At 21.8% G+C, this 12,984-nt stretch overlaps 5 protein-coding genes across 5 annotated transcripts in view; 1 reads left to right on the top strand and 4 right to left on the bottom strand. All coding sequences in view use genetic code 6, as the record gives it.

The window, feature by feature from the left end:
* The window catches only part of TTHERM_00364320 (hypothetical protein), a gene marked incomplete at both ends in the record, with an annotated part of 653 nt that extends 562 nt beyond the window's left edge, over positions 1-91 (top strand). The window contains one exon of the mRNA XM_001007444.3: positions 1-91. This exon is cut by the window's left edge and continues 115 nt beyond it. Coding sequence (XP_001007444.3) covers positions 1-91 — 91 coding nt within the window.
* A 508-nt stretch (positions 92-599) lies between these two features.
* Positions 600-2,514, bottom strand: TTHERM_00364310 (transmembrane protein, putative; the record flags this gene model as incomplete). The annotated part of the gene is made up of 5 exons (XM_001007443.2): positions 600-625; positions 1,074-1,483; positions 1,589-2,096; positions 2,148-2,333; positions 2,403-2,514. 5 exons carry the CDS (start codon positions 2,512-2,514, stop codon positions 600-602), a joined length of 1,242 nt encoding a protein of 413 aa, XP_001007443.2.
* A 3,805-nt stretch (positions 2,515-6,319) lies between these two features.
* Positions 6,320-8,600, bottom strand: TTHERM_00364300 (hypothetical protein; the record flags this gene model as incomplete). Its single annotated transcript, XM_001007442.1, has 2 exons — positions 6,320-6,345; positions 6,407-8,600. The coding sequence occupies 2 exons, from the start codon at positions 8,598-8,600 to the stop codon at positions 6,320-6,322; spliced, it is 2,220 nt and encodes a 739-aa protein (XP_001007442.1).
* A 682-nt stretch (positions 8,601-9,282) lies between these two features.
* On the bottom strand, positions 9,283-9,803 carry TTHERM_000364299 (hypothetical protein; the record flags this gene model as incomplete). Its single annotated transcript, XM_012795469.1, has 2 exons — positions 9,283-9,542; positions 9,602-9,803. The coding sequence occupies 2 exons, from the start codon at positions 9,801-9,803 to the stop codon at positions 9,283-9,285; spliced, it is 462 nt and encodes a 153-aa protein (XP_012650923.1).
* Positions 9,804-10,459: 656 nt separating this feature from the next.
* Positions 10,460-12,275, bottom strand: TTHERM_000364298 (transmembrane protein, putative; the record flags this gene model as incomplete). Its single annotated transcript, XM_012795468.1, has 2 exons — positions 10,460-10,494; positions 10,589-12,275. 2 exons carry the CDS (start codon positions 12,273-12,275, stop codon positions 10,460-10,462), a joined length of 1,722 nt encoding a protein of 573 aa, XP_012650922.1.
* Positions 12,276-12,984: the final 709 nt, after the last annotated feature.

The raw sequence follows: 12,984 nt of genomic DNA, 5'->3' as shown, positions 1-12,984 counted from the left end.
TAATGAAAATGTTAAAAAAGAAAAATCAATAGCAATCTAAAAGATTTAAGCTAAAATCTAAAAATTTTTAGTATCAAATGAGATCATTTGAAAGAATAACTTTATAGATATTAATGTGTAGCATATTATCTCACTATTCTAAGTAGTTTTTGATAAAAAAGGATTTACTTGCTAAAGTATTTTAATATAGGTAGCTATTATTACTTAAATCATAAAAATAGAAGTTTATTATAAGTATGGCTATACTATCATATAAATGCAAAGAAGAATTATTTTCAAATAAGTTCTTATAAATTCCCAGTAATAGTATTCTTTTTTATATTCTTCATAATAATATCCATATTTATATTTTGTATTGCATTCATTCAATTTAGATTTATTTTTTCTAATATTTAAGAGAATAAGTATAGGGAAAAATATTTTATATAATAATATCGACACAGATATTGGGTAACTGACTTTTATAGTGTTAATATCATCACATTTTACTCTTAAATCATATGGATTATATTGCTGGCTTCCAATTTAAGTACATGATAAGGATTTTAAGAAATATTATATTTAAATTATTTAAAAAAAGATATTATGAACATGAAAGATCACATGATAATGATATGACCTAATTCTAGTGTAAGTAAAAACTTATATCATAAAAAGTATTAAACATATTATGATGAGAATCACTTGAGGTATTAAAATTTAAATTATTTCTTAAACAATAATTATTCCTAATTGGTCTATGTATTCAGCTTTTATTAAACAATCTATACCTAATGCTATTTATTTGTTTGGTTGACCCAAGATGCTATTAATTAAATTTAAGCGCAGAGGTATAAGTGAAAATTTAGGAAACAGCATTGAAGATATCTGATAATAACTAATAATTGTTTTTATCTGAAATCCAGATTAATCAGTTATATCATTTTAGTTTAATGGTATTATTTTTAATGCTCTCATATAGTAGCAAGTTTAAGAAAATTTAAATTACTTTAAGAAGACGTACATATTAAAATAAAAATATAGTATAAGCACACTTAATTTAAGTAAAATGTATAAGAGCTATAGGTAAGTACTAGCGCATTCTTTGCAAACTCCTTAAATCATTGATTCTTGATAGCGAGTTCCTTTCCATATTGCTCCTGTTGTATCACATTATTAACATAGAGGGCCTAAATATCCAACAGAACAATAGTCAATATTATTAGGATTTTCAGCTTAGCAAGAATCTATTTAAATATCGCATGCAACTATTTCATCAGTCAAATTATTTGATCTCCAATAACCATTTTTAAGCATAATAAATTATCCATAGCACTATAAAGCAGAAGAAGGACAATTGTTACATTAATTTTTAATTCCATATTTTAAACTTTAATCGTATAAAGCTTCTGGATCATTTAATGAGTAAGTAGTTTCAGAACAATACTTACATATTACTATCTTCTTAGTAATTTATTAAATAATTTCTCCTAGCTAGCATTTTCTAAATTATATTGATAAGAAAATTGGTTTTTATTTATTTGGAAATGTATATACACTTGAGCTGATAGAAAAAAGTTAAACTGTTTACAAAGTTCCTAAGATTTACAGCCCTGTTAACTCAAATACTAATCCACTAGAATTATATTAGTTATAATCAATTATTCTTTCACCTATTAATTAGGTTGCTTCTATGTTTAAATTATTTACGCTGATCTAAATATTTTTTAATTCTTCCTGTACTTCAATCGGATATTAACTTTAAAGCAATTTATCTAATTAAAAAGAAATATAACGATTATAATTATCCAAAATATAAATTCTTAAATCAAGCTATCCGCCACTCTAAAATTCCTTAATATCAACATATCTTGAGTATTCTTGTTGATACATTTATGGAATATTATTTTAGCTTTCATAAAATTTAAATTAATATGAATTTTATTGGTAATTATTATTTGCATTTTATATAACTAGTTATTAGGGGTAAGTTGTAGCATCGTTTCCATAAATTTCTGCTTAATTTTAATATACATTTTAATAAAAAGGGAAAGTATTAGGAATTTACAAAAAATTAGTGATATTTATAATTATCCTTAAACCTCCTCCAATCATAGCTTTATTTTAAATTAATTTTGTTTTAGAATCAAATAATATCTCACAATTACCTATATCTACAAATAAAAATGCTCCTCCACTACTCACAGCTTAATTTTTCTTAAATAAAGAGTTAATAAATTAAACTTTCTCCTAAATTCCTAAAAAAGAAATAGCACCCCCATTTTATGATTTGTTATCTGAAAATTAGCAATTTTCAATTTTTATTTATTCAGATTAGCTTAAAGCAAATCCTCCTTAATTAAATTCACAAGTGATGTTAATTAACTGAATAAAAGAGTTCTGTATAAATAAAAGATATTTACTTTCTAGAACGTTTTCGCTAAAATTTACATCTAAAATATCAATTGTATCATCAAACAATGAAGCAAGAATATTATTTTATTAATATTAGTTAATTGAATAAATAATCATCATCTAAAAATTTTAGCTAAAATATGAACTTTTAATGAGAATTAATTAGCAACCAAAAAAATTAAAGACTGAAGTATTCTCTAAATAATCTATTTAAACTAATGTTCTTTTTTAGATTTGTTGTGTATTAGTATTATCTTAAACGTTTATATTTTAAATTGTAATATTCTTTATTTATGTGAATTAAAAGAACGTAGACAAGTTAATATTGTTTTTTATATTCACTCCATCAATAAAAATATTATTAATGTTTGTAAAGTTAAATAAAACGATTCTAATATTTTATGAAAGCTAGTTTGATAATATATCTAAGTCATATAAGTATACTTAGGATATATTGGTAAAACTAAAAAGCGATAATTTTTAATTTTAATTGTTAGTAATATTGCATATTGTTAATTATGATAACTTGATTGATTAAATCGTAACTTATTAAATATTCTAGAATAAAATGTTAATATCACAGATTTATTAATTTGATATTGTTATATTTTACCAAACTAATTTTAGTAAATTTTAATTAAATCTAACCTAAATTTACTAATCACTTCTATCAAATATAAAATTATAATTAAAAATTTTCAAGCTCTATTACAAAAAGAAATAAAATGTATCATTATAAATTTTAATTTCTTTTTAGGAAGCTGTTTAAGGAGAAAAAATAAACTCTGAGTTAGTCAATAAATTTGAAGATAACTATAAAAGTATAGGTTCAAATTGGTCATCTTATGTTTATAGGTAAATTAAGTTTGTCCAATTAGCTTAATTTATTGTTGATATTCCATAATAACCATATTAAATAGATTATTTTGGTGTAATGTAAGATATTTATTGTATTAATTTGAAAATATCTTTATTGGATAGCACTAAAGAACACTATGATATATTTTAATTATTTTTTCTATAAAGGGATAAGCTGTAATTATGTTCGAATATTCCAGATTAATGTAAGCCATAAACCTTCAAAAAATCATTAGATTGGTCATAAGCAAATCCTAAATACCTTGATAAATTTAAATTCTATTAAGATATCAAAATATTTTGTTTTTCAATAAGCAGATAAACTTCATATGATAAATAATAAAATACTATTACAATATTGCTACTTATTACTTAATAATCTGTTACTTAGTCATTTGAAAAATTAGATTTTATTATTGCCAGTAGTGTAATATATTATTAAAGACTATAGATATTCAGCTGAAATCTACAAGAAGTAATTATATATTGGTTGTCTATTAATTTTAGTTTATTTCCTTAATTATTTGTTAAAATAAGATATTATTCCTACTAGTTTGTTGAGAAGTTCCATACATAAACTTTTTTTTATCCATCAAAAAAGAAAATATATCTAGAAAATATAACATCTATAATAAAGTCTGCTAATTAAGCGGATTAATCCTCTTTAACTAAATTAATTAAATTAATTTCTGATATTACTTTTTTTTAATTAATGTCAACTTTTATTAGTACTCCACCATTAGTACCAAAGTAAGCCTACAAAGAATTTACATCTTAAACTATATTAATAACAGAAGTATATAGAATATTAAATCTTGAAATACTATAGTATTATAAGCTTTAATCATTTAAGTTGATTTATAAAACTTAGCTAGAACTTAGCCCCAAAAAAATTATATCTTAGTTTTTATTAGTCTAAAAATGAGTCACTAAAACTTAGGACTATAATTAAATAATTTAAATGATTTGACCTGTCTAAATATCTGCATGAATAATCTTTTTATCAAACGTAAGATACACATTTGATGTTATAAATCTGTGAAATTACACTTACTATATACTTAATATTTTAGGTATTTAGTTATTGTTCTTTGTATATTAATATTACTAATAAAATAATATCTGATCAGTTAATGCAAAAATTAAAACATCAATTTAAGAGTTATATGCAATATCAACAATTTAAGATCCTTCTAATAAGAATTCAAAGCAAATATTATATTAAGAATATCTTAATACTGTATTATCTTCATTAAATGTTAAAAATTCTTAATTTAATGAATCGATAGGTATCGAAGCAAACAAATTAGATGATTCTTTTGTCTATTCTTCAAATTAATAACCTGTCTAACTGTAATTAATTTAATAAACAGAATTAGTGCTATAAATCAAAATATTGTTTGTAATGTTTTCATAACTAAAACCAACTAAAATCTCATTTCTATCAAAAACCTCAGAAATTTTAAAATTATTTAAATAAGAGTCTTCTAAAAATAACTAATAAATACTAAAATTTCCTTCAGAATCCAAAAAAGCAATTGATGTTGAACTATAATCATAATACATTTATAAAACCTATCCAACTTAGCTTTATACAATACAATTTATTTTTCCAATATTTTATAAAGTCTTAATGTCGTAAACATAAATCTATGCAAATAGTGAAGAGCTTGTGTATAATATTAATAAATCAAGGTAATCTACGTAAATAAATTTTTACAAATAAAATCCAGATGGACTTTAAATATAATTCTAATTAACTGCCAAAGTATCTCTCTAAATAAAACGTATACCTTATTAATAAAAAAAAAAACATTTAACAAATTTTAATCTTTTAATAAATATCATAATCTAAAAAGCATTTTAAAATCAAAAATAATGAAATTTTTTTAAATATTTAATTTCATGGTTTTTTACTGAATAAATATGTAAAATCTCTAAAATCTAAAATCATTTTATTATTTTAAACTAAAGATTCCATTTTTATGTATTATATTATTGTTTAAATACTAAATAATATGGGATTATTTTTCAAAAGAATAATTAACTAAAATATTACTGTACTATGATTTGATGGATACTAAATTCGATTAGAAGCTGCAATAACCAAAAACCTCTGAAGATATGTCAAAAGTAAAAACAGTAATTAAAACTCCATTAAAAGAATAAACTTAAATTTGATTTCCAAGTAAGAAAATATTTTAAAATTGTTCATCAACAAATATTTAAAACTAGTTTTGATATCCGTTTACTTAAATTATAGATATTTTTGGATTATTTTAAGTGTTTTAATTGATTAAAATAAATTAACTGGATGAAAGACTGCATATTAATAACTATTTTATTAGTTTGCATTCTATAAATTCTAATTTCGATAGAGATTCATCAAAATTTTAATTCAAATTAACAAATTGTGTTTCAAGCGCTACAATTCCAATTCCGTAAATATAAAATAAATTATAGATAGGATCATATAACCATCCATTTATTTTATTTAAACTTTAATAGTAGAATTTTTATGGAGGTATAGTACCATAATTAACTAAAAGAAGTTAATTTAAATTCCAACAAACTATGCTAAATATATCTTCAATTAAACTAAATTTTTAAAAGGGTAAATCATCCGAATTTTTTGGTTTAAGTACCTCTATAAATTCATTTGTGAACAAATTAAATGAAGTTATTTATAGAGATGTTCTTACAAAAAAATATCCTATGTAAGGGCTTTAAATAATTTCTAAAATTTAGTCAGAAGCATCTGTAGAAGAAAGCATATTAACCGTAGATATTGATATATATCTATTTGATTACAGTTAAGCAACAAAAACTAGTCCACCTTAAGATCCAAAATAACTTTTAAAATTATATAGATCAATATTTTAATTAAGAAAAACTGCTTAAGGTAAATTTTAGACATTATCAACTAGATAATCAATTCCAGATTTATAGGTAATATTTCTGCTAATATCTATTTAAAACTCATTTATAACAGAAAATATATTTAAATTAACTATAACTCTAACATAGTAAAAAATAAATCCTGATTAACTTACAATTTTTACTGGGTTCATTAAACCATATGATAAGCCGCTACTATCAAGTTAATAAAAAAAATTATTATTTTTGGAAATACAAATTAAATTTTTTTTGCTACTGTTGATATCTTAGTAGCCTAATATAAAGTAAATATCTTAATCATTTATAACTCTTTTTGTTTCACTTATTTGTTAAATATTAATGTTAGATTTCACTAATGTTTAATTAAGTTTAATATTATAAATGTTAAAGTTATTTAAGCTATCATAAAATAATATTTCATCTATTGTAAATGTGTTCATAATTTAATCTAAATCTTAATTAAATACTTTAACAAAATCAAAATAGACAATTTTATTTATTGATTTTATCGATGAAACTAATTTTGTGGATTGATCAACTAAATTTATCTAATAGATTGATATCTCTTACTACTTGTATGTAATTATTTTTAAATCATTATTTAAAACTATTTTTAGATTATTGCTTGAAAACTCATTAGAGCAAGTATTAAATAAGCTTATCAATTCATTAGAGAAAATTTGGATACAATCTTAGTATAATGTTGCAAGTTTATCATAATTTAAAGTCATTTAAGTAATATTTGTTGAATATTTTACTTCATTTAAAACAATCTATGAAGTAGGGTCTATTAATAGAAGCTATTAATTAGTTACTGCAACTATATTATTATTAAAAAATCTATCTAGCTACAGACAGGTTTATTAATTAAAATTTTTTCTTGAAATTAATTCAAGGCTTGTAGATTTTGAAGCATCATAAAATAGAAAATCACCATTTTAAAGACAAGAAATAAGTATGGGAGGTGAAAAAACTTTTATAAGTGCGTTCACTTAACTGATTGTTGTAAGAAAAGGTAGTTAGAAATTTTCAATAATTTTAGTATCTAAATAATTCTATTAGATATGACTTCTGTAAAATACTTAAATTTTTGTTGGTTAAAAAAATACTAATTCGTATTGAGTCTATGATTCCAAACTGGAGGTACTTTCTAAAGTTTGTATCTTTTTTATTGATGATGATTAAAGCTACAACTGCAGATTTTGTGAGAGAGTGCTATATTAATTAAAGTTAAGATTAAAGAGGCTTATTGTTTAATTTGCTAATATAATTAGCTCATTTCTATTTCCTGAAAAATTTCCTACTTCAAAATCTAAAATTTAGTTAGAATTAATATTTTGCAAATTTATACTTTTCATAGAGTTTTCCATCCATTAGTAAAAAATAAATGAAGATTTTAATAGTATAATCAAATTTAAATTATTTAATGAAATTTCTTAGCTAATTATTTTGACTTTTGATATTTAAGGTTGCTAGAAAACAGTCAAGCAACTATTATTTTTTAAATTTATAGACTAAATTGTATCCTTGTAAATTGAGAAGTAGAGATCTTTTTAAGGTGAATCCAAGACATTTTGTAAATTTCCTTCATAAAAGCAAACCAAAGTAAAGTTATAGTTAAATGTTTAATTTTTAATTTGTAGGGAAACTTAGTAAATCATAAGGGTAGAGGAACTCGCTACAAATATATAATCATTGACAATTTTAACAAATTAATTATCTTAGTTAATTTAAATAGAGGAAGAAACAAATTATATTTAATTGTATTTATCATAAATAATTTAGAATTCTGAAATAGATTGATTTGTATTGAAGATTATTATATATTAATCCTTATATTAAGTTGCCTATGTCTATTCATTTATTTAAATAAGATTTGATTATTTTATCTAAGTTCTACTTTCATTAATAATATCCCAAATGTAAACAGATTAAGATGATCCAAAAGCAATAATTATTCCATCTATATTTATAATGTTCAAATCGTTACTAAGATATCTTAAATTTTTAATAAGATACATATCTTTTCTATCATACACTGAAAGGTAGCCTTAATTAAAAGCAACATAATACATTTGCTAATAAATAAAAAAATCAGTTGGAATACCTGGGTTTTAAATATTTTGGCTAGTAGAAAATAAAGTAGAACATTAATGTATTTCTTTGCAAGTATTTGATTGAGGATCTCCATAAAACAAAGGTTCACAAATAGATAAACAGCTCTAATTTTTATTTTCTTCAAATAATTCTTACTGATAATATAGATTGGCTGAACATTACTAATAAATGCAAATATTATGTGCATAATCTAAATTGTATCCTTCTTTACACTAATTACAATTATATTGATCTTCATATTCTAATTTTTTACACTAATTACAGCCATCACTGCATTGAGTAAATCCTTTTAGCACAAATATTGATAAAATTAAAAAAATAGATTTTTTCATTGACTTTTTACTTCTAGTTTACCTATTTTAATTATCTGTTAACTATAAAAAATGTTAATATTTTTTTGTTTTTGTAAATGATTATTGAATAGCATTGAATTTAGAAAATCATCATTATTTTGAAATATAAATAAACATAGATTTGAAGATGGTTTTTGCTAATAATGAAAAAGCATTATTTAATTTTAAGAATAATCTTAAAAAACTTAATATAAAACTCATAAATCTAAAATAAAAAACTATTTACTTCAAAAGAAATAATATAATAGCGTATATTTTAACAAGATGTAAATTTATTTATTTTTTAAATAGAATAAATAAGAGTTTATTTTATATTTAAATAAATATGTATATTTCAGATATTAGTTTCAAAATTTTAATTAAATTGCTAATACAGAATAAATATAAAACAGAAAGAAAAGATTAATTTTTCATTTATAATTCAACCAAACAAAAACATTAAAAATATATCTATCTGGCCGCAATTTTTACAAAAAAAATATTATAAATTCTATTTTTGATTTAAATGTAATCATATTTTTAATAACGAAGAATTCTTGAAAATTTGCTTTTAATTTTTACAATTCCTAAAAGGATTTTATTGATAATATTTTATTTAAATCTATTAGCAATTAATAGCTAAATATAAAATATAGCCTGAAAAAAAAATTTTGCAAATCACTCATGAAATCTCAGACAAGTTAAATACTTCTTATTTGTTTGATTGTTATTTATTCATGCTTTTTATTTACTAAAAAGTACTTAATTTAGTTTAGTATATTGAATTTGATAACAAATTCGTAGGACTTGCAGTATGTTATTGGTTCTTAAAAAATGATACATTTTAATTAAAATAACTAATAAATGGACTTCCTCCTGTTAAACTTTTATCCTCGAATGTGTTAGTTTATTCTAAGCCTAATATTTTTTTCGATACCTATGCTTTACAGTAATTAAAAAAAATTAAAATAAATCAATAAAAATAATAAATAAATTATTACATTTTTTTTTCTTAGTAAATCGACTCAGTTATTTTTTAGACATATTTAACTGAGAAATATCTGAATATAATTCAGGTTTAAATTTTGTAATCACAGTTAGATTTTTATAAACAAGTCTCCAAAGTTAGAATGTTCTATAAGAGATATTATTCTATAAGCTTTCATAGCATTTTTTGGGAAATATTTTTTAAATCAACTTCATCAAAAACATTCCTAATTTAGAACTTTTACTCTTGATTTTTAAGAGCAAAATGGAAATGAAGCAGTAAGAAAAGAATGAATAATCAATAACAAATTAGATCATATCAGCAAAAATTATAGATTTATTGATATCGAGTTTGAATACTGATAAAAATAACTTTATGAGTATTAACAAGTAACATAAGATTTCACTTTATTAGAGAGTTTTTGAAAAAAATGGATTCCTTTATTAAACTACTTTAAGATATAAGCCAATTATTATTAAAGAGCTAACTAAAGAAGTAAATTAATAATATGGATAGATAATAGTGTTAATATAGATAAGTAATATTTTAAGGTAAGTTCTAATAAATTCCCAATAATAGTACTCTCTTGTATACTCTTCGTAGTAGTATCCATATTTGTACTTTATTTTGCATTCATTTAGTTTATTTTTATTTTTTTTAATATTATATAATACTAATAATGGTAAGAATGTTCTAAATAAAAGAATAGTTATAGAAAATGGATAGTTAAATTTTAAAGTATCAGCATCATAGCATTAAATTCTGAGATCGTAGGGATGATAAAGTTAATTACCTATTTATGTGCAGGTTAGAGATTTGGTAAAGTATTATATTTATCCAACTTAAAAGAAAATAAAATGTGTATGAAAGATCATAAAATAATGGTAAGATTTTATTTTACTGTAGCTAAGGTATTATAACGATAAAAGAATAATAAATGCTAGGATAAGAACTAATTAAGGAATTAGGAATTGAATTACTTCTTAAACGATTACTTTACCAAATTACTCAATTAATTTAGTATGCATTACACAATCTAATCCTAAAGATAATTATCTATTTGTTTGGCCTATAAAATTATTCAAAAAGCTTAAATAAATTGGAATAAATTATGAGTTGGGAAACAGAATAGAGGACAGCTAGTAGAAATTGATGATAATCTTAATTTGAAATCCAGAGTAATCATTGATAGAATTTTTGTAGATTGGTAAAATTTTCAAAATTCTTAAATAATAACAAGCTTAAGTAAATCTAAACTACTTTAAGAAAACAAACATGCTTAAAAAAAAGTATAATATCATTATGCTAAACTTTATGAAAAGGAAAGCATACTAAAAATAGATTCCTGCACATTTTTCACAGAAACCTTTCATAATTGCTTCTTGATAACGAACTCCTTACCAAATTTCTCCTGTTATATCACACTACTAACATAGAGGGCCTATGTAGCCATTAGAACAATAATTTATACTGTTAGGATCTTCGCCCTTACACGAACCAATTTAAGGATCACAAGGTAGTATTTAATCAGTAAAATTATTTGATCTCCAGTATCCATTTTTAAGATTAATAGAGGCTCCTTAACAACTAGAAGCAGAAGGTGGGCACATATTACATTCATTTTTTATTAAATTACTTTGATCTAATTACTATTTAAATAAAACTTGAGGATCAATAAGTGAGTATGTCTATTCTTAGCAGTATTTACATATCAGTATATCATTTGTAACAGATTATATTATTTCTCCTAGTTAGCATTATCTGAAGTAAATAGAAAGTAATACAGGATATGATTCTTCTGATTTAGTATAAATGCTAGAACTTATAACAAATAATTAAGTTGATTAGAGCCCTGCTAAAACTTGTAAACTTGTTAATTCGAAAGCATAACTAGTACTATTATACTAGTTGTAATCTAATATCCTTTATCCAATTAACTAACTAAGCTGTACATCTAAGTTATTTATACTGATATAAATATCTTTCAATTCTTGCTAAATATCACTTGGATATTGTTCACCAAGAAGTTTTTCTTAAGAAAAAGAAAGAGTACGATTATAGTTATCTAAAACAAAAATTCTTAAAATAAGCTAACCTCCACTCTAAAAATCTTTTATATGAGCATATCTTGAAAATTAAGATTAATATGCTTAAGGAATAAAATTTTTACTTTCTTAAAAGTTAAATTAATACATATTTTATTTATTTTAACCTTATACATTCTATAATTAAAGCTATTAAGGGTAAGTCGTCGAATCATTCCCATATATTTCTGCTTCGTTTTAGAAAATATTTTTTTTAAAAGGAAAATTTTTAGGAAATTACAAATTTAGCGAATTACTTTGAATGATTCTTAATCCACCTCCTATCAAAGCCTTGTTCTTACTCACTTTTGAATTTTAGTCAAAAATAATTTAGCAATTACCGATATCTGCTAAGAATAAAGCTCCACCGCTGCTTGTAGCATAATTTCCAATAAATTATGATTGAATAAAACTAACTGACTACTATATTCCTATAAAAGAAAGTGCTCCACCATTTTATGCTTAATTAAAAGAAAAATTTGAACTTTATATTGAGATCGTTTATTATTGGCTTAGTTAGAAGCTTCCTTAATTGTTTTAATAATTTATTTGATTTAATACAATAAAAGTATTTTGAATCATTATAAGATATGAATTTTCCATTATGTTTGAAGTAAAATTCAATTAATTTAATTAGACTTAGTCATTATAAAATGTGGTAAGCTTATTATTAAGAAAATATTGATTTAATAAGTTAATAATTGATATTTATTAGTTTTATAAAAATAAAGAATTGGAAATAGAAATAAGTTAGCATCCAAAGAAATTAAAAACAGAAGTATTTTCTAAAGATTCTATTTATTCTAACAACCTCATCTTGTTTGCTTATGAATTTTCATTTGTATTTTGCAAAATTTTGGAGTTTTAGATAGTAACTTTCTAGATTTGTGTAAAAGAAAAAAAGTTTGTTATATTTGTATTCATTTTAGCATTTATTCCATCAATAAAAATATTATCTATTTACTTAAAATCAAAGAAAATATATTGAGTCTTTTAAAGGAAACTATTTTATGAGATGTCCAAGTCATAAATAATAATTTTCGATACGTTTTAGAAACTAAACAAAGTGGAAGATTAATTCTAATTTATTGATTAATTGCACAGTTTTAATTATGATAATTTTATTGATTATAAAATTACTTGTTAAATATTAGCAATCTAGATGTTTACATTATCTATGCATTAATTAACTATGCTTATATTTTACCAAATAACTTACTGAGTATTCTAATTTAGAGTAAGCTAGATTGATTAATTATTTTTGTTACTGAAAACAAAGTTATAGTTAAATATTTATAGAGTTTGCTATTGG

The sequence above is a fragment of the Tetrahymena thermophila genome (assembly GCF_000189635.1).
Source record: "Tetrahymena thermophila SB210 genomic scaffold scf_8254813, whole genome shotgun sequence".
NCBI classification, from domain to species: Eukaryota; Ciliophora; class Oligohymenophorea; order Hymenostomatida; family Tetrahymenidae; genus Tetrahymena; species Tetrahymena thermophila.
This window is presented reverse-complemented; position numbering and strand designations above follow the sequence as displayed.